Source organism: Oncorhynchus gorbuscha, linkage group LG16 (genome assembly GCF_021184085.1).
Source record: "Oncorhynchus gorbuscha isolate QuinsamMale2020 ecotype Even-year linkage group LG16, OgorEven_v1.0, whole genome shotgun sequence".
NCBI lineage: Eukaryota > Metazoa > Chordata > Actinopteri > Salmoniformes > Salmonidae > Oncorhynchus > Oncorhynchus gorbuscha.
Window position 1 is genome coordinate 77648578 of NC_060188.1, and position 24950 is coordinate 77673527.

The 24950-nt window shown below is 41.8% G+C and overlaps 1 protein-coding gene across 1 annotated transcript in view; it reads left to right on the forward strand.

Annotated features, from left to right (window-relative positions):
- Positions 1-5277: 5277 nt before the first annotated feature.
- Positions 5278-24950, forward strand: part of LOC124000013 (zinc finger protein GLIS3-like) — a 36145-nt gene continuing 16472 nt past the window's right edge. The window contains exons 1-4 of the mRNA XM_046306095.1: positions 5278-5707; positions 11371-11518; positions 11679-12828; positions 18881-19042. Coding sequence (XP_046162051.1) covers positions 11394-11518; positions 11679-12828; positions 18881-19042 — 1437 coding nt within the window. The 5' untranslated portion in view covers positions 5278-5707; positions 11371-11393. The remainder of the gene's footprint in view (positions 5708-11370; positions 11519-11678; positions 12829-18880; positions 19043-24950) is intronic.

Here is a 24950-nt window from a genome sequence, read left to right on the forward strand (position 1 = left end):
CAGGTGGCCTCGTGGGAGTTCCTCCACTCCAGTGAGGGGTAGCTAGTATGACTATATGGTGCAATTAGAGGGGTGATGTGATGGGTGTCCTCCAGGTAGTGTCCCAGTAGAAGTAGGAGGAGGGGGGCTATTAATGACCATCTGCTCAGAGAGCGGCTAGTATCACCTCTTTAATGAAGATGAATGTGTAGATAGGAGGGCCTGACCAGGAGGTGCCATGCAGGGGGCTAATGACACGTGGAGGGTCCACTGCCCAGGCTCCCTAATGAGAGAGATTGGAACCTGAAGACTTAATACAATCAGCATCAGACATAATGTTACAGAGAGATTGAGTAGACCCTGCATGACTTTACACTATTCAGTGAGCATCAGCTACACACTTATCAAACACAACTTTTGATGGCCTGTCACATTTAATGTGATGCCATGTCTATTAGTCAAGAGGTTGAATATGTTTGAAAGTGTCAGATAAGGATGTAAAAAGTGTAAAGTTTTATGTAACGGTGACATCTCTTTTTTAAGTGGTTACGCCTCTAGTTTGAAGTGATGCAGCATTTGTATTATCATTTCAAAGTTCATGCTCAACACTCAACATTCCAAGTAGAACTACTTGGAATGTTGAGACTCATCTCCTATGAGTGCTCATATTTACTCACTGCATCGAGAGGAGTCAAATGAGAACTATGTTCAACCCAAGTTCAATTCAATTCAATCTAAACTTCTGTAGGCCTACCTAATTCACAAGCAAGCCAATTGATCATTTTTTAAAATAATTTTGTTCACAAACTCATCTGGCACAGGTCTTGCTTATTTTCTCAACTACCTCTCAAAACTCACAATAGCTCTGGGAAATTGCAGCTCCAGCTCTTTTATGTTTACACATCCACAGATCACCACTGCAGTGGAAGAAGATGATGAACAACACTGTGCTTCATGTTTCAAGTTACTGGATTTCCATTCATATGTATACAAAGAAGTAATTCCATACAAAAAACATTTCATGAGCTGTGAATGTCAATTTCAAAGCTTTTAAAACAGAACAAATGTCTATTATCTTTTCATTACGTTTTACAAAAATACTAGTTTCCATTGTCTGCCTTAATTTAGGTGTAGTGCTGGCCCGGGAATCCTGTCAGATTGGCAGAGGGAGTAGAGGAGCTGAAGGATGTCCAGTACACTCTTTAAAAGGGTTGCAAAAGGGTTCTTCGGATGTCCCCATGGGAGAACCATTTTAAGTTCCAGATATAACCCTTTTTGGTACCAAGTAGAAAAGTGGAAAGTGTTCTATATTGAACCCAAAATGGTTCTACCTGGAACCAAAAATGTTCTTCAAAGGGTTCTCTTATGGAAACAGCCGAAGAACACGTTTAGGTTCTAGATACAGTAGCACCTTTTTTTCTAAGAGTGTATTAGGCAACATATCAGAGGTCCCATATAATTGTGCTGTTAATAACATCCAAAGAGAAGTGAGTTTACAACACATACCCCCAGGCCTGACCCTGCAGGCCTACTGAAATGAAAAACAAGCCTTTGCCCCGACGGCTGTTTTCAACACGAGCTGTTCTGTCAGCAGTATTTTATTAGAATCATCCTGTTCTCAAAGACAACAGTGAGAACAGAAAACACATGGCCAGAATGAAAGAGTAGCGGCTTCTGTCTATGCCTCTGCATCCATCTTCTGACTGCAATCCATACATTTTCCTCAGTTAGTGGTCATTCTGTTGCCCAGGTTATAAGTGAAATAGAGTAAGATTGATGGATGGAAGTGAGAGACATTTAGAAGCCCATCTCTTCCTCGCTCATCCCTGTCTGGAGGATTATACCTGGAGGGACTGCCTTCAGAGGGCAGAAGGATGGATGCCTTACACTCCTCCTTTACATTGGCATTCACACAGTGGATGGCATCATCCATACTTCAGAGGAGCAGAGAGAGAGAGTTTATGGCCTTTAGAGTGATGATGAGGCATTGTTTCCAGGGAGGCTCAGAGTGCCAGCACTTTTTAACACCTACTCCACACCGTTGTTTACAGTGGAAAGCCACTCATGATGGGCTCTCGAGTGGTGCAGTGGTCTAAGGCACTGCATCTCAGTGCTAGAGGCATCACTACAGACCCTGGTTTGATTCCAGGATGTATCACAACCGGCCGTGATAAAGAGTCCCATAGGGCGGCGCACAATTGGCCCAGCGTCGTTAAGGTTTGGACCAGGTAGGCCGTCATTGTAAATAAGAATGTGTTCTTAATTAACTGCCCTGCCTAGTTAAATAAAGGTCAAAAAGATTACTGTATGTTACAGGTTGTCTGACATGGTATAAAAAAATCCATCCTTTATGTAATGGAGTTTTGTTGGAGTATCTATTGAATATCTCTTAAGTATTCTTGATTTTACATTACAGAAAGAAAAAAATAATGACGGTAATTTTTTAATGTAGTAAAAGGTATGATTCAAATAAATGGATAACTTTAAATCACTACACACATTCCCTCTGTCTCACTCTGCCTACACTAACAGGGTTGAGTCAGCCTGTAGTAACCTTGTGTTTGACTTGTATTGTCATTAGCAAATCAAACGTGGATTAATTAGCCAGCAGTCACGCGGGATGTGCATTACAGTAAGTGACTATTTTAATATAACTTCAAGAAAAATCGCCAATAGTCTTTCACATTGACACCAGTGCTTGCTGCTTTTGGAAGTGCTGCTACTGTCATTAAGTATGGAATGATTGGTTAAGTGTCAAAAAGCCCATAAATGCATTAAGTACAAATGGATCTCTTTCCGGAAATGGTTGTCACCCCTTTCCCTCCTCTACACCCCCCCTCCCCTCTCTCTTTACCAAAGTATACACTCGTTTACACATAAACTGTTACAGTATATACTGTTTACATTCACAAAAGCAGTTTAATGTGTGACACAGAAAACAGCAATATTATACCTAGACCATCGCTAAGCTACTGTATCTACAGTATACAATACACAAATACATGGTTAGAAAGAATGCTGAGTTTACCCCAAGGGTTACATAAACAGTAAATACCATCTACAATGGACATAAACCCTATCGTAGTGTTCCTGCTGTATCAGTGTTTGTAGTGAAGACAGAGTCTGCGTTGTTGCTCTGTCCCCAGCCCTACTGCTGTATCAGTGTTTGTAGTGAAGATTGAGTCTGTGTTGTTGCTTTGCCCCCAGCCCTACTGCTGTTATATTCTGCCACGCTCTGACATTTACAAACCCACCGTAGCTAGCTTAGCCAAGGAAAGGAGAGGGAAAGGAGAGGCCAAATCACAGTGGGATCAACGGAAGGTTGCTGCTTGAAGGAAACAAACCCTGAAAGTACATAGAATTGTCATGATAATCTTGTAAACAACATCCAATCATATAGTTGACCTCCACAGGCTGCAAATGTTGCCATTTCATGTATTTTAAGAGCTATGTCTGTCCAAAAGGGACACTTAAATACTGTACTACTAGACTCCTAAACCATCTCATTGGTGTACTAACAGTAGCCCCTGCTGGTAAGAGGAAGAACTTTTTACATACAAGGATGTTACAGAACAGAAAATCATACATAGCATACATCAGTCCTGTGAGCTGATTAATATTACACACAGTACTATTCATATGCAATTAATTATTAAATGATAAATGGGGAATTCATTAATATTGACAGCAAGAGAGAATAGGGAAAGGGACGTGTGAAATACACAGGAGGCTGGTGGGAGGAGATTTAGGTGGATGGGCTCATTGTAGTGGCTGAAATGGAATAAATGGAACAGAGTCAAACATGTGGTTTCCATATGTTTGATACTGTTAAATTTTTCTATATCGTTGCCATTACAATGAGCACATCCTCCTATAGCTCCTCCCAACAGCCTACTCTGGTGGAATCCTGTTCGTTGAGGATGAATCATACTTCTACACTCCACTAGATATCCTCATCACACTGACTTCTTTCTGAAAGTTGACATCGAAGTGATGAGGCCAAATTATCATTCTGCCTCACTTCCACTCTAATACACAGCCTAAAATTCACAATGCAGTTACAGTGCAAATGCAATATAAGTTATCATTCGACATGTATTTCCCCAGTAATACTCTCATTACTTTACCTGCATTTTCTTCTTGACACTTAAACATGTTAAATCAGAGAGGAAATGGGGGCTGAAAGATGACCCACTGATCATAAAAGGCATACTACATGCCTGTACACCTGAGAATCTCAGAACCTCCCTGATATCACACTGATTTGGCAAAAATTATTCTATATCTATGGTACCCACATACGTCAATGTCCCCAATATAGTGTTTGACCATCTCCCTGTCTGAGACAACATAGAAAATGCATTTATTTATTTGTTTATTCCCCTTACATTTCTCTTGACACTATTATTGACTGTGTTGCCCTTATCCAGAGGGTTCCTCCTCTATACGGGTTACCAAACAGACTACTTTCAAGTCACCCTAGAGTAAACACAATTGTTGCTATGCCAACTCGGAGCAAGATCCACAGGGTAAACACTCGAGACGCCAGGAGAAAAGTAGTTAACAATGGAGCCTGAACTGAGGTTGGTGGGGTTGGTGTGGAGGGAGTTTTTGACTAGATGGGATACAGCTTTTGGTAGATTTGACTTTTCGTAGCAGGTTAGCAGAACTTACGCAGCAGGTTAGGAGAATTAGGTTAAGGTCAGGAAAAGGGTTAAGGTTAGAGAAATGCTCAAATTTTAATTATTTTATGTTAATTTGACAAAAGCTGTATCCATTTATAGCCATGGCCATGGAGGGGTACACTCTTTAAAAAAAAAAGTGCTATCTAGAACCTAAAAGTGTTCTTTGGCTGTCCCCATAGGAAAACCCTTTGAATAACCCTTTTTGGTTCCAGGCAGAACCCTTTCCCCAGAGGTTTTTTTTACGAGTGTGGACTGGGAACATTTCTAGACGGAGAAATTCATTTCCTTATAGCTAAATAAAACAGGCTTAAAAACATTACCTTTATTTAACTAGGCAAGTCAGTTAAGAACAAATTCTTATTTTCAATGAAGGCCTACCCCAGCCAAACCCAGACGACACTGGGCCAATTGTGCGCAACGCTATGGGACTGTCTTTTTTTCATTCATTCTTTCTTTCTCTCTATCACACAAGCACAGAAAAATACAGCGAGAGAGAGAGACAGACAGACAGAGAAAGATGACACTTGTCTTTTTCATAAAACATATTCATCTGACCAGCTCTGACCTGTGAATGAACTCCCATGAATATGAAAAGTAGGCTAGGCCACATCGATCATATGATGTAGCCTAATATTCAGCAAATTGTCAATAATTTGCCCAGTTGTAAAATACTACCAACGGCTTTTGGATTTGCATAGAGCAGTTACAGAACGTCCTCTTCAAAATGGAATCATATCTATCACACACAAGGGCAAAACAGTAACCGATACACGTCCCTGCTGGAGATGATGACTAAAACGAATAGCCTACGTAGACTACAAACAAGAGGAGAGCGCGTGCCACTAACTTCCTCACAATTTCTCAAACTCTCAGAGAACATAGAGGGGTATAATATATCTAAACAACAGCGTGGTGATATCGATAAATTATTGTAGAACCTAGATACATTATTTTATCGAAGTCATCGTCACCTTGCCTTTTCCAGTTTCCAGTTTCTACTGCGCGCGAATTCACAGAAGATAGTTTAAGTGAATACTTTTCAGGTGAGTAAAAATGTCAGTGGCTGTATTTCCAATTCAATGGTTTGGCATTGTCATTGACTTTAGTTGACTTTACTGTAAACGTTAAATCTGCGTAATGTATTAATACTACAAACGTATAAAATAGTAAATTATTTTTCTTTAAAATGACTGTTAATAAATTCTAATCTACCAAATTACACATTTTGCAAATTACGTAACGTTAGCCAACAGTAATTAGAAACTGCAATTGGTTTTGTATACAGTTGTTTTTAATTAAATAACATGTACGATTTTATTGACCATAGCCTGTCATGTGTGTTGGACAGAAAGTGCATTAGTGAATTTATTAGGTCTGTATCACCTCTTGAATACACTTATTTTGCAAATCCTATATTATTATCCTTGTTCATAAACAGTTTGGTCCTAATCACCATATGTGAACTTAGAATTTATATAAGTGTATTACATTGTAGACATGCTTGAAAATGGATGCAATATTTTGCTTTTGTAGGTGAGAGAGTAGAGTAGACTATATGTGACAGGTTGGCTTGATACAGTCTTATGTAGCAACATTTGAAATGGTTTTTTTCATTGGATAAAAGTAGAGACTCAGAGTTAGAAAATGGTATATCAAACACTACAGTTAAGGGAGAATGGGGAAAGTAATTCTGCTTTGAATGTTGATAAACTTGTAACCTCATTTTTGAGAAAATGGACCTGGAATGTTTTGGTAAACCTACTGGAGAGCTCTTTCTTGTCTACACCCATTCAGCATTATTCACACCCTCTTAAGCCTTAGCCCCACCCCTCTTTAAGGATTAACATGAGGCCATCTACTAAACAACCAAAGATTTAAAGACTAAAGGCTGGTTAATACTACGTCTATCGACAGTTGATGCAGTGACATCATGAACATTCTATTGTCGTCCGACATCAAACGTGTTGTTATCGTTATGAAAAAGTATAAACACAAAAACTACAGACTTGTGGTCCAAAATAGCATAGCTAGTGTATATCAGCACCAATAAACCCACCCATTTAAAAATGTATTTAGTATATGTCAATCTAGCAAACCAGGCAACTAAAAGCAACTTTCTAAACAATATTTTGGTTAATTTCTAGCTTGTTAGCTAGCTAGCTAGCTAGTTCAAATAATAGCCATTTCATATAGATGACAACATCTTCACTTTAGCTCAGTTGTCTAAAATATTACAAGAAAATAAACTCACAACAAGATCATTATTTACAAGTGAATGGCCAGCCAATTACAGAAAATAGCTTACCGTTGTGAGTGTGATGAAATAAAAGCAGGGCATTCTACCAGAGAATTTTAGAATTTGGACACTGTCTCGTTGACTTTATATCCTAATTTGATTTTGGTGCAGGTCATGTTCTTCACATTACCGTCTCTGGTAAACACATACTATATCAAATAAAATCAAAGTTATTTGTCACATGCACAGGATACAAAAGGTGTAATGAAATGGTTACTTTCATAAGGGAGTCTTTAGTTTAGACATGTAGCTAGCTAGCTAAACAATTAACCATAATCCCAATTCATAACATTACTACCCTGCATGCATCTGCGGGTAGCTAACTAAACGGGTCCAATGTTAGCTAGCCAGCTAACATTAGGCAATAACTAGCAATGCAAATGTCTTTGAGATATGAATAATATTACTATACAGATCATACATGTCACATTAGCTAGCGAGCCAGCCAGCTAACGTTAGCTAGCTAGCTAACAGTACGCTTTAACTTGAAATGAAAACAACTTTCTGACTAAATCAGAAATATATAATATCTGAAAATGTAGCTAGCTAGACTATCTTACCCGTATACATGGATGGACACTTCTCCCTTTGTCACTGATGCCATGGTTGCCCTTAGTTTTAAGATGTAATCCGGAGACACAACAGCCTTTTGTTTGTTCTCTTTTCGACTCCCTCCACATATTTGCAATCAAACGCCAGAATTTTCTCCATCTCCTTAGGTATCATCCTCTTCTTCCACCAGACATTCCACTGAATTCAAAACTCAGTCCTCCAGAAAGTGGAGAGCAACATGTTCACAGTTATTACCTACACATACTGAGCAGCCCTTTGCTATAGACAAAAGCGTGCTACATGGCAGACCAATCCAAACTCATCTCTTGACAAGTCCAGCCCATTCATTATCTCAGCCGATCATGGCTAGCGGGAAGGTTCCTCTCTTTTTTCCGTGGTTAACAAACTAGGCTTGTAATTTAACAATGCTATTTGTATTTACAGATGGCATACAAGTTTGTTATTAAGGCATATGAAAGTTCACATGTTCCAGAAAGCATTTCTGACAAAAAACACACTTAGATAAAAATAAAAATAAAAAGTTTACATTCAAATGCCTCCCCTGTGAAGTAGTGACGCGTGATATATGCCTAGTTTCCTGAAACGAGTCACATATGGCAACACCTGGGTGGCAGGTAGCCTAGTGGTTAGAGTGTTGGACTAGTAACTGAAAGGTTGCAAGATCAAATCCCTGAGCTGACAAGGTAAAAATATGCCGTTCTGCCCCTGAACAAGGCAGTTAACCCACTAGGCCGTCATTGAAATTAAGAATTTGTCTTGCCTAGTTAAATAACGATAAACCACTACTCCCAAGTACCCCTCAGCACCAGGACAAGCTTTGGTTCCTGCCCTGAGCCTCCGCAAGCAGGTGTTGACCAATGGGAAACAGCCAAATGTTTTGGGTGTCTTATAGATGTCAGGGCAAAAGTTCCTACCACTAATCAGTGCTTGGCGTCTGACTGCTCTGACTGGTGTCAAAGGTAATTTCTTGAAAGCCTTGTAATAAACAACGTTAAATACAGAGTAATACATTGACACATGGGTAAACAGCCAATGATGATATCCTGATCTTCTATGTAAGATAACTGTTATGGACTCGAGCAGTCTCAGATTTTTCCCCATCAGTAGGATATAGTGTGACCTTAATGACCTTAGAGCAGTGGTCATCACTCAGCATGTTAAATGCTGATACACTTGTAAATGAGGATGTCACTCCAAATAAGTTTGAAGTGTCCTATTGAAGTAACCAGTTGTGGTTTCCTACCATAAACTATTATTTAAAACTTAGATATTTTGGATATGCTCTGACAGGACCTGTGATGAGGAACTCTTCTTCCTCTCAACTGAAAGATCCCAGTGTGCACATGTCATAGAACAGTAGACAGGCTCACAGTGATATGTTGTAAGCAGAGTTGTTCAATCAGCCCCTCTCTTCTCCCCTCTCTTCGAAGTAGCACTGATTTACTGTACATTGACCTCTTCATACTTCACTTTACCTGAATATCGTCTGCCCACCCTAACCTCCAACCCACCCTAGACCTCCTTTGTCCCTGGCCTGTTTATTGATAATTAACCAAGCAGAAAGCTTGTTCTCAAATGACCCAAGGAGGAAAAAGAGGAAGAAAATAAATCTCATCTGTAATGAACAGAGCAGAAAGCAGAAAGTGTCTCTGTTCAAGTTTGTTTGGTGGAATTTCAGGATTCATAACCTTCCCCTTACAGAAAAACCACATGATTAAACATGTGTTTTTGGAAAATATTTCACGTGATCACATTTTATTGTGTAGTTTCATGTTATCACGTTGCTTTACATGTTCAAATCTTATCACATTAACTTCGCATAAGAGCACATGTGATCACAGGAAAACATGTTTCTGGAACAATTTACATGTGATCACGTGAAATTCATGTGGTTTTTCCGTAAGGGTCTACTGAACACGACAAAAACCATTAGGTTTGTGTTTGATTTCTGTTGAAGATGTCTGTCTCACGGGTCCCTGGTGTGCAAACACAGGTTGCTGTGTTAATATGGTGAAGTGAACTGTGATGGAGAAGAACAGACCCTGAACCATGGATTCATTGCATCTCTATCAAAGTCAGATACTGACAGTAAAAACTAGAAATGTGTGTCAGATACATTTTAATATATTTTATTGAACCTTTATTTAACTAGGCAAGTCAGTTAAGAACAAATTCTTATTTACAATGACGGCCTACGAAAAGGCAAAAGGCCTCCTGCGGGGACGGGCTGGAATTAAAAATATATTTTTTAATTATAAATATTGGACAAAACACACATCACGACAAGAGAGACAACACAACACCACATAAAGAGAGACCTAAGACACAGTATGATGACTGGTTGGATGCAAATGACAATGCCACAACCACATTGTAGAAGACTGCAGTAGTTCACTACAAATACACACAAGTGAGAGTTCTCCACAACCTTCTTTCTATTATATAGACAAGTTGTCTTGTCTATAATTTACTTAGAAAAGCTTAATTCTACCATTAATTAACTTATGAAAGTGGTTATTTTTAATCTTGTTTCAACCTGTGTTAAAAAATGTTGAATGAAAGACTTTAGCACAAGCAACAACACTGCAATGTTGAGGCTGGAGTGCTCAGATATAGGCTTCTGATTCAATTTGATTTTTGTAATACAGGGATAAAAAGGGATCTTAGGTGGTGAGCGTGGTAGGAGGCGTGTGTCACAACTTCGGTTCCTCTCCTTGTTCGGGCGGCATTCGGCGGTCGACGTCGCCTTCTAGCCATCGCCGATCCACCTTTCATTTTCCATTTGTTTTGTCTTGTCTTCCTGCACACCTGGTTTACATCTCCTACTAATTACATGTGTATTTAACCCTCTGTTCCCTACATGTCTGTGTGGGGTATTGTTTATTGTTGGCAAGGTTGGCACGCTTCCGGCTGGTTTGCGCCGGGTTTTGTTTTATTACCCGTGCTTTGTGGCAGCCGGTACTTTGTACTTGGGTTTTGTACTTTTGCTGCCTCATTTTGTTTCCTTGGGCATTTTGTGTTGTGACACGGCTGGGTTCTGTATTATGATTGCCTAAGTAAAGTGCTTTGTCCATTCATCTCTGCTCTCCTGCGCCTGACTTCCATCCACCAGCTGCACCCACCGTTGACAGCGTGGTAATGGGCGTGGCCGGCACGGCTGAATTTTAGTGTGGAGAAATTTTTGAATTTGCCAAATTCCTGCAATTCTATACATTTCAACATGGAGCTGAGATAACTTTTTTTTATTTATCTCAGCTCCATGTTGAAATGTATAGAATTGCAGGAAATTAGCTTCAAATCTTTTTTTATTTTTGAAGCTAATTTCCTGCAATTCTACAAATTTTTCCATGGAGCTTTGAGAAAATGTTGCAATTCTATGCATTTTGCCATGGATAATAATTATGTGTTAGTTTCCTCAAACATAATAATAAAATCAATACTGCTAAATTCATTGTTTTTTAAATTTTCAATTCCCGCTGACTGTCTAGCTTTTCAAATCAAATCAAAATCAAATCAAATGTATTTATATAGCCCTTCGTACATCAGCTGATATCTCAAAGTGCTGTACAGAAACCCAGCCTAAAACCCCAAACAGCAAGCAATGCAGGTGTAGAAGCACTTTTATTTTGGTGATTGTTAATTCTCAAATAGTATATTATAAAAACATATTTTAGTCGTTAAAGTTTACACTGAAAGTGTTTCTCCAACCCATAAAATGTCATATTTCTTTTCACTGTTTTGATTTGTAAAGCATATGGTCTATTTTCCTATGTACCTGTAGAATATGACCTTGGTGATGAACCCTCAACCCTCTAATGGTGAACTTGTCTCTACCAGGTTACTTTGTCTCAGGACCAAGTATGCAGGTGTTGGGCCAGAGCCTGGGTCCAGTATCTCCTGTCACGAGTCAGTCCTACACCTCTGTGCCTCTGGTACCACACCCCCAACCCCCACAAGGCCTGGTGGTACCGTACACAGATACCAGGTGAGTCAACCTCTGCACCACTCTAGGTGAGGGAGTATACCACCATACTCTTGTCATTACACTGATTTCTGTACTCTAAACAAAGTCAACAGACAGTACTATGTTAAACAGTTGCGTTACTCATTTGTGAGATTCCCTTGTACTTCTATCCTTTCTTCAGGTCCTTGTTCTCCAGAAACTCCCTGGCATCCACCACCCTGAGCCTAGCAGAGACCCACTCAGTTCTGAGTGGCAGACAGGAGTGGCCCTATGGCTACCTTCCTCCACTCTGCCCACAACAGGGTTCCACCCAGGCCAGCAAGGGGGGTGAGCTGCTCATCCTGCCCCCTGGCACTGCCATATCTGGGGGCACCACCATCTCCAACTCTGCCTCCCTGCCCTCCAACCTGTTTGGGGGAGATGCCAACAGCCCCCGGCAGTACTCAGCCCACTCCAAAAAGAGGGCCCTCTCCATCTCACCTCTGTCAGACGGCTATGGCCTTGACTTCAACTCCATCATCCGTACCTCGCCCACCTCGCTGGTGGCTTACATCAATGGCTCCCGGAGCTCTCCGACCTCCCACCACACCCTTTCACCCCTCCAGCCTGAGGTCTATGGCCACTTCCTGGGGGTGAGAGGGAGCTGTATCCCCTATCCTCAGACTCCAGGCCTCAGCCTCACAGCCGCCACGCTCGCTCTGACCCCACTGAGTGACCCCCAACTTGAATTGGAGTGGCTGGAGCAGGGCAGGACGCTGGAGAGCCAGATGGCTAACATGGTGGTGGAGCAGCAGTGTCTCCCAGAGGAGGGAAGAACACCACAGAGGGCTGCCAGTAACACTAATGACCTGGTGCCATCTCTAAACTTTCAGCTTGAGTTGGCCACCATCATCAGATCAGATAGTCCACCGCAGGGCCCCCCACCTCCTTACCACTCTCACTACCAGCACCGCCACCTCCAAAGACCTCCTAGCCACATCCAGGGTCAGCCCCAGTCCCAGGGCCCTGTCTCTCAGCCCCCCCCAGCTCCCCCTGGGCATGGGACCAGCCTCGTGCCACATCCCCTGTCCCTCTTCCCCATGCTGGAGGAGGGGGAGCTGGAGGACTACAGTGGGGGGCACTGCTGCCGCTGGGTGGACTGCAGTGCTGTGTATGACCAAAAGGAGGAGCTGGTTAGGCACATAGAGAAGCGCCATGTGGACCAGCGGAAGGGCGAAGACTTCACCTGCTTCTGGGCGGTGTGTCCACGCAGGTTCAAGCCGTTCAATGCCCGCTACAAACTCCTCATCCACATGAGAGTCCACTCTGGAGAGAAGCCCAACAAGTGCACGGTACATAGCAAATCAATCTCTGGTAAAGGCCTCAAAACTGCCTTTAAAATGCAAGTGTGTATCTGTTTAATCATCCACTTCAGAATCCATTGGCTTTACCTGAACCCAATTTTACCTCAGCTTTACATACCATCCCCCTTATGCATAATGGTTAACATCCTTTTTTCCATAACTCCTGTCTACTGTGAGTCAACCAGCCAGGGAAATAGACATCTTGAAGTACGCATGTTGTACCTCTTTAATGCCTTTGTGTGCTCTGATGTACATTTGAAGGCTAAAGGTTGGGGTCAGAAATTTGGTCTTTCTCCTTTTAACTGTTGCCATGGGCTAATTAGCCAGCTCTGTGAAAATTGACATGAGAGTTGTAGTTATTAAATCAGCACAAAGACAGTGCAGTGCTTAATATCTGGCAGGGTACCAGTCAGTAAGCCTCCTGCTCTCTCTCTCTCCCCGTCTCCCCCCCTCTCTCTCCCTCTCTTGCTCTACCAGGCCTGTCAGTAGCCAATAAGACTTATTAGTGCCAAGTCAGGTACAGACTTGGCTGGGGTTCTGTGAAGGTGATCCCCCTGGCCCGGTTCTGATCGGTCTGGTTATATGGCCAAGCAGAGAGACAGTTGAATGGAGTTAATCTGAAAGCCATGTATCCTTGGACCTGGTTCTGATGAGGGAATTGGCTGGATTCCCCCGAGACAGGTGCTCCCAGGCCTAGTGCTGCTGCTGGTGGTTCTCTTAAATGTGCCACGTTTTGGTTCTCTTCACTAGTCTCTATCGGTTGACAGATGAGTTGTACTACACTGTATATTAGAGCTGGGCGATATGGACTAAAATCCATATTTCGCCCTAAATTACCTGAATTGATGCGATAATGATATAACAATACATGTATAACATTAATATGCATTATCCTTTGAACTACTATGACTAGTTTTATGGTTGTTGCCATCAATTCTAGTACAATCACCCATATTAGCAAACTTATTTCAAACGTATTTACATTTCTCTAGTATAGGCTACTTATTGCATTGAACGATATCAGCAAAATGCCTGCGATAAGTGATTGGTGTCGTTAATTTTCAGTTAATCGTCCTAGCTCTACTGTGTTGTAAATGCAGTTAAAGGTATACTTCAGGAGCAATAGCGGCAAAACATCTATGCACATTAGTTGCAGTAATGAGCTTGGGCTCTGTTTTAGGATCATCGAGCTGGATGAGTAGAGTTAACTAGGTTTCCAAGGAGAGAATATCACACTCATTCTCAAGATCACAGTCTGGATGATTGTAGAGATACCCCACACTCTCAACCCCACTGGGAACATACTTGAGGTTCAGATGAGGAATAGACCAACCATTTTCATTCCTTGTCTTGTTTCGCCGCTTCTTGGTTAGTCAATTATTAACTGGATGCATACCTGTGGTCGACCTTTCGCTCCAAAACACTCACAAAACACTGCATCCCACTGCTTGCTTGCTTCTGAAGCTAAGCAGGGTTGGTCCTGGATGGGAGACCAGATGCTGCTGGAAGTGGTGTTGGAGGGCCAGTAGGAGGCACTCTTTCCTCTGGTCTAAAAAATATTCCAATCCCCCCCAGGGCAGTGATTAGGGACACATTCATCCCCCTCCTCTCCCCTGTAACTATTTCCCAGGTCGTTGCTGTAAATGAGAATGTGTTCTCAGTCAACTTATCTGGTAAAATAAAAAAATAAAATATTAGTGCTAACCAGTCCCGTTGCTATGGAGGCTGCAGCTGTAGTCGGATGGGTCTGTGTACCATGTAATCTGACCCCCTACCCAAAAACAGAATAGACATTGGATGTGTCAGAAATGGTGCCTTATTCCCTATTTAGTGAATAGAGTGCCCTTTTGTACGTACAGATGTAGGATCTTCATTTGACCCGTATTGTCGCAACAAAGTAATTCTGCAGCAACAGGATTTCAACATTTAGTCCATAATGTTGCTTGATCAGTGGTTAGGCTAGCCAAAATTAGACTACATGAAAAGTGGAATACTGTTACTATAACTGTGTGTTATTATGGGTAGAATCTTACATTTATCACCCTGTTGCTGGAGAACTTTCGATGTATTTGAGGTTTAAAAAAGCTTACGAAAAATGTATCAACCCCTACAAAAATGTCCATTAATTATAATCCACATAATAATTCACATTTCCTGTTGCTTCAGGATTATTTTCCTACTGTAGCAAACTGGCTCAAATTAAGATCATACATTTATATCCATAGTACACCATCCCATCATCCCAGGTTTGACTCGGCAGCATAAGATAAAAAAGTAGAAGATGGTCAGTACATTATTGACAAAAACAGTCAGAAAACCAAGACTTATTGAACAAAAACAGTCTAAGCAATGACTTAGACAACAGAGCCTCTCACAGAGAGGGAGAACCAGGTCTTAGATGCCATGCCAGCCAATTGTTCAAGATTTACGCTCTGGCTTATTGTGAGGAATGATTGACAGGAATAGGATTGCAAACAGTAGTCCTATAAATCTACCCCAATTCTTGTATTATTTTTAACTTAACAACATGAATTGGGGTATTTAGAATATTGTATAGGTAGAGAACATTGTAAGGAACAAGTCTGTGTCAATAACTCAGTTTTGGCAAAAATGCAGATAAACCCTTCCCACTGGGCACAGATACAAATTCAACGTCTATTCCACGTTGGTTTAATGTAATTTCAATTTTTTTTTTTTTTGGAAACAATATTGATTCAACTAGTGTGTTGCCAGTGGATTATCATTCCAAGCTCTCGATATGTTGACTGGTGTATATCTGGAGTTACCCGTTTTGATTGATTGGGCCTCAAAGTATGTCACTTACGGTTAACCAAAAAAAGGCCTTCATTCATATGCCATTTCCCTTTCATACAGTAAAAAATCTGATTGTACATTTTATTGGTGTTGGGTGTTCTATTCTGCACCAGGTTCAAATGAGTAATAGGTTCACTTGTGTAATCACAGTGTGCATTTAAGTATATCAGTTGTTCAGTTGAAATAAGACATTCAGACTGAAACCCCAGTAGTTCCGTGTTAATCCACTTAGTTCCTTACAATGGACAGCTTGAAATTCTAGTTCTGCCCACACCACCACAGAATGCAGGCCTGGTGAGATTTCTGGTTTGCCAAGATTTTTAGCGGCATCTCTACAACCGCAAGGAGGGAAATAACTTGGCACCAAAAAAAAAAAAAAAGATTCAGACTTCAAAGTAGTTCAACAACCCAGCTTCTTCTCAAGTTTCTGTTTTTAGCTCTTGTTTTAAAGTAACTGTCCAGTGTTTCCGGAGTTCTATGAAATATGACCTAAAATTAATTACAATATGAGTGAAATAGTTTTTCTATGTAAAAATGGAAGATTTTTCTGTGTTTGAACGGTGTGGGTGTATCCCAACAACAGAATGGTGTGGGTGTAGACCAGTCAGTAAAAATATTTACACGAGTAGACCACTGATTGGCCATCTCAACCAATGAGCCATCATTGTGTTCTATGTGGAAATAGAAAGGATTTTTTAAACGGTCTGTTTGAGATACAAATTTGAGGTTGGGTTTTTTAAGTGTTTTTTCTCCAATGCATGCTTTGGCCACAAATATGAGTGTAGGATGAGTCAACATTATTTGGGTATGAGTTAACAGAATATTAACTTTTTAAAAGTGAGATTTTCACTGGACAGTTACTTTTAAGACCTAAAAATCTCATGCACTAAACTTTTACATTTAAAGAAGATGATAGCAGACAAGAGGATAATTTGATTGAGAATGAGGAGATGATATGTGAGAGTGAAGTGAGACATGAGAGTCTGAAGAGGATAAGAATGGGAGTTGAGCTGTAGATAAGAGTATGAAAAACGCCATTTGAAGATGTGAGATGTGAGAGAGAACAGCGAGAAGAAGTAAGTGAGGAGAAGTGAGAGAGTTGAGATGTGAGAGAGAGAGAAGAGAGATTGGAGATGTGAGAGAGAGGGTGGAGATGTGAGAGGATGGAGATGTGAGAGAGGGTGGAGATGTGAGAGAGTGGAGATGTGAGAGGGGATATGTCAAGAGAGTGGAGAAGAGAGATTGGAGAGAGTAGAGAGAGGCTAAGGCACTACTGTGGGCACTAGACTCACTCTGCTGGCACGATGTGGGCGGGTCATTGCTCCCCAGGGCATAGGCTGTCAGGAGGCTGGCTGTGGCATTTAGCTCCACCGAGGAGCCATGTTGCTTTCTATTCAGACCCTCTGTCTCTCAAAGCAGATAAAAGGGGACTATTAGCTTTATTAGAGGGGGGGGGCACTGCTGGGCTCCTGGCAGTATAGTTGTGTGATGCTAGTTCTTAGTTTTTTTCCCATCCCCAGGTTGAATGACTATTTATCCTGTTCATTCTCCGTGGCCTGTGTTTTTCTTATGCTAGCCGGTCTGAATGGTCCGATGCTGATCCCTTTCTCTACATAGTTGTTTTGATTGTCTGGTCATGGGGTACTTTTCTAGGTTGCCACTGTATTAGACAACATTTGGACAGAATATCCTGCTGTGTGTGAAGAAGACTTGTGTAAGACTGGCTTTCTCCACTTTTGTAATACACAACGGCTGTTAGGTCATGTCCCCAGACATGCAGGGCATGGTAAACACCCACAAGGAGAGAGATCGTCATCGTTGCATGGGAGACTCCATCTGTAAGCATTAAAATGCTGTTGTAAATACCCCCAAATTCACACATTTACTATGATACAGTCATGCAGAATCAATTTTCTATCCCTAATAGATGGTTGAGCACTAATAGAAGGCATATCCGCATCCCTCGATTCCTCTTGAGTTACTTAAGGCTTATAAAATATATCCTTTACTCCATTCCTTTGACATTAAGAACATATGGTTCCCATCAGACGGAGTCATAATGGCTTTACTGGAATTTAGTTTTGGCATAATGACAGTACTCTGCTGGTGGTTGTGGTTTTGCTCTGCAGGGTGTATGTTTGTGCCTGCTGTTTTCCAACTTCGAGAGAGAACATTTGCGAGTGTAGTGTCTCTGGAGTAGGTAGTGCTTTGCCTGTACTATACGTTAGATATGTGAATTTCATGAAGATACTGTCCTGCAAGATGATACCAGCAATGTTGATTCAGATAGAGTTCAGAAGAGAAATAGAGTTTGAAGTTAGCGCTATGTTATTACATTTAATTAAAGGAATGGGAAATATGTCCCATACGAATGCGATGAGTCAAATATTAAAGGAACTGTATTTAGTCAGTTCAGACTGAGGGAGAGGTATAGCTATGCAAGGAATCCAGTCCTGGAGGAACAATAATAAAATGGGTCACGGTTCCGTGACTTTACTCTGTGATGCTGAAGTAAGAACATTCCAAGCACCATGACCGCAGAGAGCGCAAAGTGCTAGGCTTGGCTTACAGTAAGAAACTGTGATGATTCACATGTTTTGAGGGTGAAGTCATTGCAGTGAGGTGGGTAGTACTGCACAAAGGAGAGCTATTCAATTCTGCTGACTTGAGTTAACTACACTACTACTGTATCTCATAGCTTGTGACAGCGAGTGCAGTAGACCTGGGCAGGGAGCAAGTTATTTTGGCAAGGAACAAACCTCTCTACCTTAGCCCTTCTACCAGTTGGTGGTAGCATTTTTCTACAATGAGTTACTCTGTCATGTAGCTCCTACGAGACCCTAGAGACAAGATCGTTTTTACAGACATTGAGGTCTGTTTACACACAGATACTGAACCCTGCTGGTTACATTGACAACCTCACCTCTTATATAGTGTTTGTCCGTGTTGTTTTTTCCCGGATATTGTTTTGTGGTTAGTGCTATCTGCAATCCTTGGGTTGTCCGTACCCTAAACCCTAACCTTAACCCCTACCCTAACCATAACCTAACCCTAACCATTTTAAATGTCAATTTCAATTGGGTATTGTCAGAGTTGGGACATCCCAAGTATCCCAGATAGCCTGAACTATTGATTTGTGGCCCACGATGTACAGTATAGTTTCATGATAGGTATACTAATTGTACACTATCACTCCTGTCCCTGTGCCCTATGTGTGTGGTTGCAGTTTGAGGGCTGTCAGAAGGCTTTCTCTCGACTGGAGAACATGAAGATCCACCTGCGCAGCCACACTGGAGAGAAGCCTTATATATGCCAGCACCCCGGCTGCCACAAAGCCTTCAGCAACTCCAGTGACCGAGCCAAGCATCAGCGCACACACCTGGACACGGTGAGTTGAGTGGCATAACTCAGACAGACACACATATGGTGGGACAATGGCGCCGGAGGAGATGGCTGCCGTTTTACGGTCTCCTAACCAATTGTGTTATTGTGTGTGTTTTTTCGCAACTTATTTTGTACATAATGTTTCTGCCACCATCTCTTATGACCGAAAAGAGCTTCTAGATATAAGGACAGCGCTTACTCACCTAATACTGGAAGAATATTTTTTCTTTAACAAGTCGGATATAAAGGACTTACTTCAGACACCCGACAAGACCCTCATCCCCGTCATTCGCAGGAGAAAGAGACAGCGATATCGGGGACGTAGGTTGTGTTGCCTTGTAAGGATCCGATGGCGAGAGGGTAATCTGCCTTTACCATCAGTCCTATCAGCCAACGTTGTTATCATTGGATAACAAAATAGATGAACTACGACCACATACAGTGGGGAGAACAAGTATTTGATACACTGCCGATTTTGCAGGTTTTCCCTACTTACAAAGCATGTAGAGGTCTGTAATTTTTTATCATAGGTACACTTCAACTGTGAGAGACGGAATCTAAAACAAAAATCCAGAATATGATATTGTATGATTTTTAAGTCATTCATTTGCATGAATTACATACGTACATACCCCAGCCAGAAGCCACGGATTACAGACAACTTGCGCACTGAGCTAAAGGTTAGAGCTGCCGCTTTCAAGGATCGGGACTCTAACCCGGAAGCTTATAAGAAATCACTCAGATAAACCATCAAACATTGTGTGATCTCGCTCTCCGTAGCTGATGTGAGTAATACCTTTAAACAGGTCAACATTCACAAGGTTGCAGGGCCAGGACGGATAACCAGGACGTGTACTCGGAGCATGCGCGGACAAACTGGCAAGTGTCTTCACTGAAATTTTCAACCTGTCCCTGACTGAGTCTTTTACACCAACATGTTTCAAACAGACCACCTTGGTCCTTGTGCCCAAGAGCCCTAAGGTAACCTGTCTAAATGACTACCGACCTGTAGCACTCACATCTGTAGCCATGAAGTGCTTTGAAAGGCTGGTCATGGGTCACATCAACACCATTATCCCAGAAACCCTAGACTCACTCCAATTTGCATACCGCCCCAACAGATCCACAGATGATGCAATCTCTATTGCACTCCACACTACTCTTTCCCACCTTGACAAAAGGGACAACTATATGAGAATTCAATTCATTGACTACAGCTCAGGGTTTAACACCATAGTGCCCACAAAGCTCATCACTAAGCTAAGGACTCTGGGACTAAATGCCTCCCTCTGCAACTGGATCCTGGAATTTTTAACGGGCTGCCCGCAGGTGGTAAGGGTAGGTAACAACACATCCGCCACGCTCATCCTCAACACGGGGGCCCCGAGGGGTGCGTGCTCAGTCCCCTCCTGTACTCCCTGTTCACTCATGACTACATGGCCAGGCACGACTCCAACACCATCATTAAGTTTGCCGATGACACAACAGAGGTAGGTCTGATCACCGACAACGATGAGACAGCCTATAGGAAGGAGGTCAGAGACCTGGCCGTATGGTGCCAGGATGACAACCACTCCCTCAACGTGATCAAAACAAAGGAGAAAAGAGTGTACTACAGAAAAAGGAAGAACGAGCACACCCCCATTCTCATTGACATGGCTGTAGTGGAGCAGGTTGAGAGCTTCAAGTTCCTTGGTGTCCACATCACCAACAAACTATCATGGTCCAAACACACCAAGACAGTCATGAAGCGGCCACGACAAAGCCTATTTCCCCTCAGGGGACTGAAAAGACTTGTCATGGGTCCTCAGAACTTTAAAAAGTTATATTGCTGCACAATCAGGAGCATGGTTGCATCACTGCCTGGTATGGCAACCTGAGTGGTGCAGCGGTCTAAGGCACTGCATCTCAGTGCAAGAGGAGTCAACAGTCCCTGGTTCAAATCCAGGCTGAGTCACATCTGGCCGTCATTGTAAATAAGAATTTGTTCTTAGTTAACTGACTTGCCTTGTTAAATCAAAAAATATACAGTTGAAGTTTACATAGGTTGGAGTCGTTAAAACTCATTTTTCAACCACTCCACAAATGTCTTGTTAACAAACAAATACTTTGTGCATGACACAAGTAATTTTTCCAACAATTGTTGACAGACAGATTATTTCACTTATAATTCACTATCACAATTCCGGTGGTTCAGAAGTTTACAAACACGAAGTTGACTGTGCCTTTAAACATCTTGGAAATTTCTAGAAAATGATGTCATGGCTTTAAATGCTTCTGACAGGCTAATTGATTTGAGTCAATTGGAAGTGTACCTGTGAATGTATTGCAAGGCCTAGCTTCAAACTCAGTGCCTCTTTGCTTGGCATCGTGGGAAAATCAAATGAAATCAGCCAGACCTCAGAAAACAAATTGTAGACCTCAACAAGTCTGGTTCTTCCTTGGGAGCAATTTTCAAATGCCTGAAGGTACCACGTTCATCTGTACAAACAATAGTACGCAAGTATAAACACCATGTGACCACGCAGCCGTCATACTGCTCAGGAAGGAGAGGGGGTTTGTCTCCTAGAGATGAACATGCTTTGGTGCGAAAAGTGCAAATCAATCCCAGAACAACAGCAAAGGACCTTGTGAAGATGCTGGAGGAAACAGGTACAAAAGTATCTATATCCACAGTAAAATGAGTCCTATATCGACATAACCTGAAAGGCGGCTCAGCAAGGAAGAAGCCACTGCTCCAAAACTGCCATAAAAAATCCGGACTACCGTTTGCAACTGCACATGGGGACAAAGATCGTACTTTTTGGAGAAATGTCCTCTGGTCTGATGAAACATAAATAGGACTGTTTGGTCATAATGACCATTGTTATGTTTGGAGGAAAAAGGAGGATGCTTGCAAGCCGAAGAACACCATCCTAACCGTGAAGCACGATATTGGCAGCATCATGTTGTGGGGGTGCTTTGCTGCAGGAGGGACTGGTGCACTTCACAAAATAGATGGCATCATGAGGAAACTAAAACTATGTGGATATATTGCAGCAACATCTCAAGACATCAGTTAAAGCTTGGTAGCAAATGGGTCTTCCAAATGGACAATGACCCCAAGCATACTTTCTAAGTTGTGGCAAAATGGCTTAAGGACAACAAAGTCAAGGTATTGGAGTGACCATCACAAAGCCCTGACCTCCATCCTGAAGAAAATATGTGGGCAGAACTGAAGAAGCGTGTGCGAGCAAGGAGGCCTACAAACCTGACTCAGTTACACTAGCTCTGTCAGGAGGAATGGGCCAAAATTCACCAAACTTATTGTGGGAAGCTTGTGGAAGGCTACCCAAAATGTTTGACCCAAGTTAAACTATTTAAAGGCAATGCTACCAAATACTAATTGAGTGTATGTAAACTTCTGATCCACTGGAAATGTGATGAAAGAAATAAAAGCTGAAATAAATAATTCTTCCTACTATTATTCTGACATTTCACATTCTTAAAATAAAGTGGTGATCCTAACTTACCAGTGGATTTTTACTAGGATTAAAAGTCAGGAATTGTGAAAAACTTGAGTTTAAATGTATTTAGTATGTAAACTTCCGACTTCAACTGTATATTACAAAGGCACTACAGAGGGTTGTGCGTACGGCCCAGTACATCACGGGGGCCAAGCTTCCTGCCATGCAGGACCTCAATAGCTTGCAATGTCAGAGGAACACGCTGAGCTGGCAAAACATGCCCTGGCTGGATGCCCACTCTCGCATGGCACTTGCGGGGGGCTGGCTTATAGCGCACCGGGCTATAGGTGTCTGGTTAGACTGTAAACACTCCTTCCAGACTCACATCAAACATCTCCAATCCAAAGTTAAATCTAGAATTGGCTTCCTATTTCGCAGCAAAGCATCCTTCACTCATGCTGCCAAACATACCCTTGTAAAACTGACCATCCTACCGATCCTCAACTTCGGCGATGTCATTTGCAACATAGCCTCCAATACCCTACTCAATAAATTGGATGCAGTCTATCACAGTGCCATCCGTTTTGTCACCAAAGCCATGTCACCATATACTACCCACCACTGCGACCTGTACGCTCTCGTTGGCTGGCCCTCGCTTCATACTCATCGCCAAACCCACTGGCTCCAGGTTATCTACAAGACCTTGCTTGGTAAAGTCCCCCCTTATCTCAGCTCGCTGGTCACCATAGCAGCACCCACCTGTAGCACGCGCTCCAGCAGGTACAGTATATCTCTCTGGTCACCCCCAAACCAATTCTTCCTTTGGCCGCCTCTCCTTCCAGTTCCCTGCTGCCAATGACTAGAAGGAACTACAAAAATCTCTGAAACTGGAAACACTTATCTCCCTCACTAGCTTTAAGCACCAGCTGTCAGAGCAGCTCAAAGATTACTGCACCTGTACATAGCCCACCTATAATTTAGCCAAAACAACTTCCTCTCCTCCTACTGTATTTATTTATTTATTTATTTAGCTCCTTTGCACCCCATTATTGCTATCTCTACTTTGCACATTCGACCTCAAATGTACCATTCCAGTGTTTTACTTGCTATATTGAATTTACTTCGCCACCATGGCCTTTTTTTCCCTTTACCTCCCTTATCTCACCTCATTTGCTCACATTGTATATATACTTATTTTTCTACTATATTATTGATTGTATGTTTGTTTTACTCCATGTGTAACTCTGTGTTGTTGTATGTGTCAAACTGCTTTGCTTTATCTTGGCCAGGTCGCAATTGTAAATGAGAACTTGTTCTCAACTTGTCTACCTGTTTAAATAAAGATGAAATAAATCAAAATAAATAAATCAGCATTTGTGGGTTTGATTTCAGGCTCAAAATGTCCAGCAACAGAACTTTCTTCTGAAACTCATCAGTCTATTCTTCTTCTGGGAAGTTATTCCATGCTATTCCATGCGAAAGATTGCCAAGAAACTGAAGATCTCCCTTCACTGAACAGCTCAAACTGTCTGTAATCAAAATATAAAGAGGAGTGGAAGGCCCTGGTGCACAACTGAGCAAGAGGACAAGTACATTAGTGTCTAGTTTGAAAAACAGACTCCTCACAAGTCCTCAACTGGCAGATCCATTAAATAGTACCCGCAAAACACCAATGTCAACGTCAACAGTGAAGAGGCGACTCCAGGATGCTGACCTAGGCAGAGTTGCAAAGAAAAATCCATATCTCAGACTGGCCAATAAAAAGAAAAGATTAAGATGGGCAAAATAACAGACACTGGACAGAGGAACTCTGCCTAGAAGGCCAGCATGCCAGAGTTGCCACTTCACTGAGTGTTTTAAGGGGACTATTCAAGGAAGTTACCAGTAGAGGGCTTGTGAAGCGTCTGTTTCTCAAACTAGATGCTCTAATGTACTTGTCCTCTTGCTCAGTTGTGCACCGGGGCCTCCCATTCCTCTATTTATTCTGGTTAGGGCCAGTTTGCGCTGTTCTGTGAAGGGAGTTGCTGCTCCAGATACTCGCTAGTCTGAAGAAGGCCAGTTTTATTGCTTCTTTAATCAGAACAACAGTTTTCAGCTATTCTAACATAATTGCAAAAGGGTTTTCTAATGATCAATCAGCCTTTTAAATTGATAAACTTGGATTAGCTAACACAACATGCCATTGGAACACAGGAGTGATGGTTGCTGATAATGGGCCTCTGTATGCCTATGTAGATATTCCATAAAGAAATCAGCTGTTTCCAGCTACAATAGTCAACATTAACAATTTCTACACTGTAACTCTGATCAATGTGATGTTATTTTAATGGACAAAAACTATGCTTTTCTTTCAAAAACAAGGACATTTCCAAGTGACCCAAAACTTTTGAACGGTAGTGTACATATTACCTCAAATACCTTGACTAACCAGTGCCACTGCACATTGACTCTGTACCGGTACCCCCA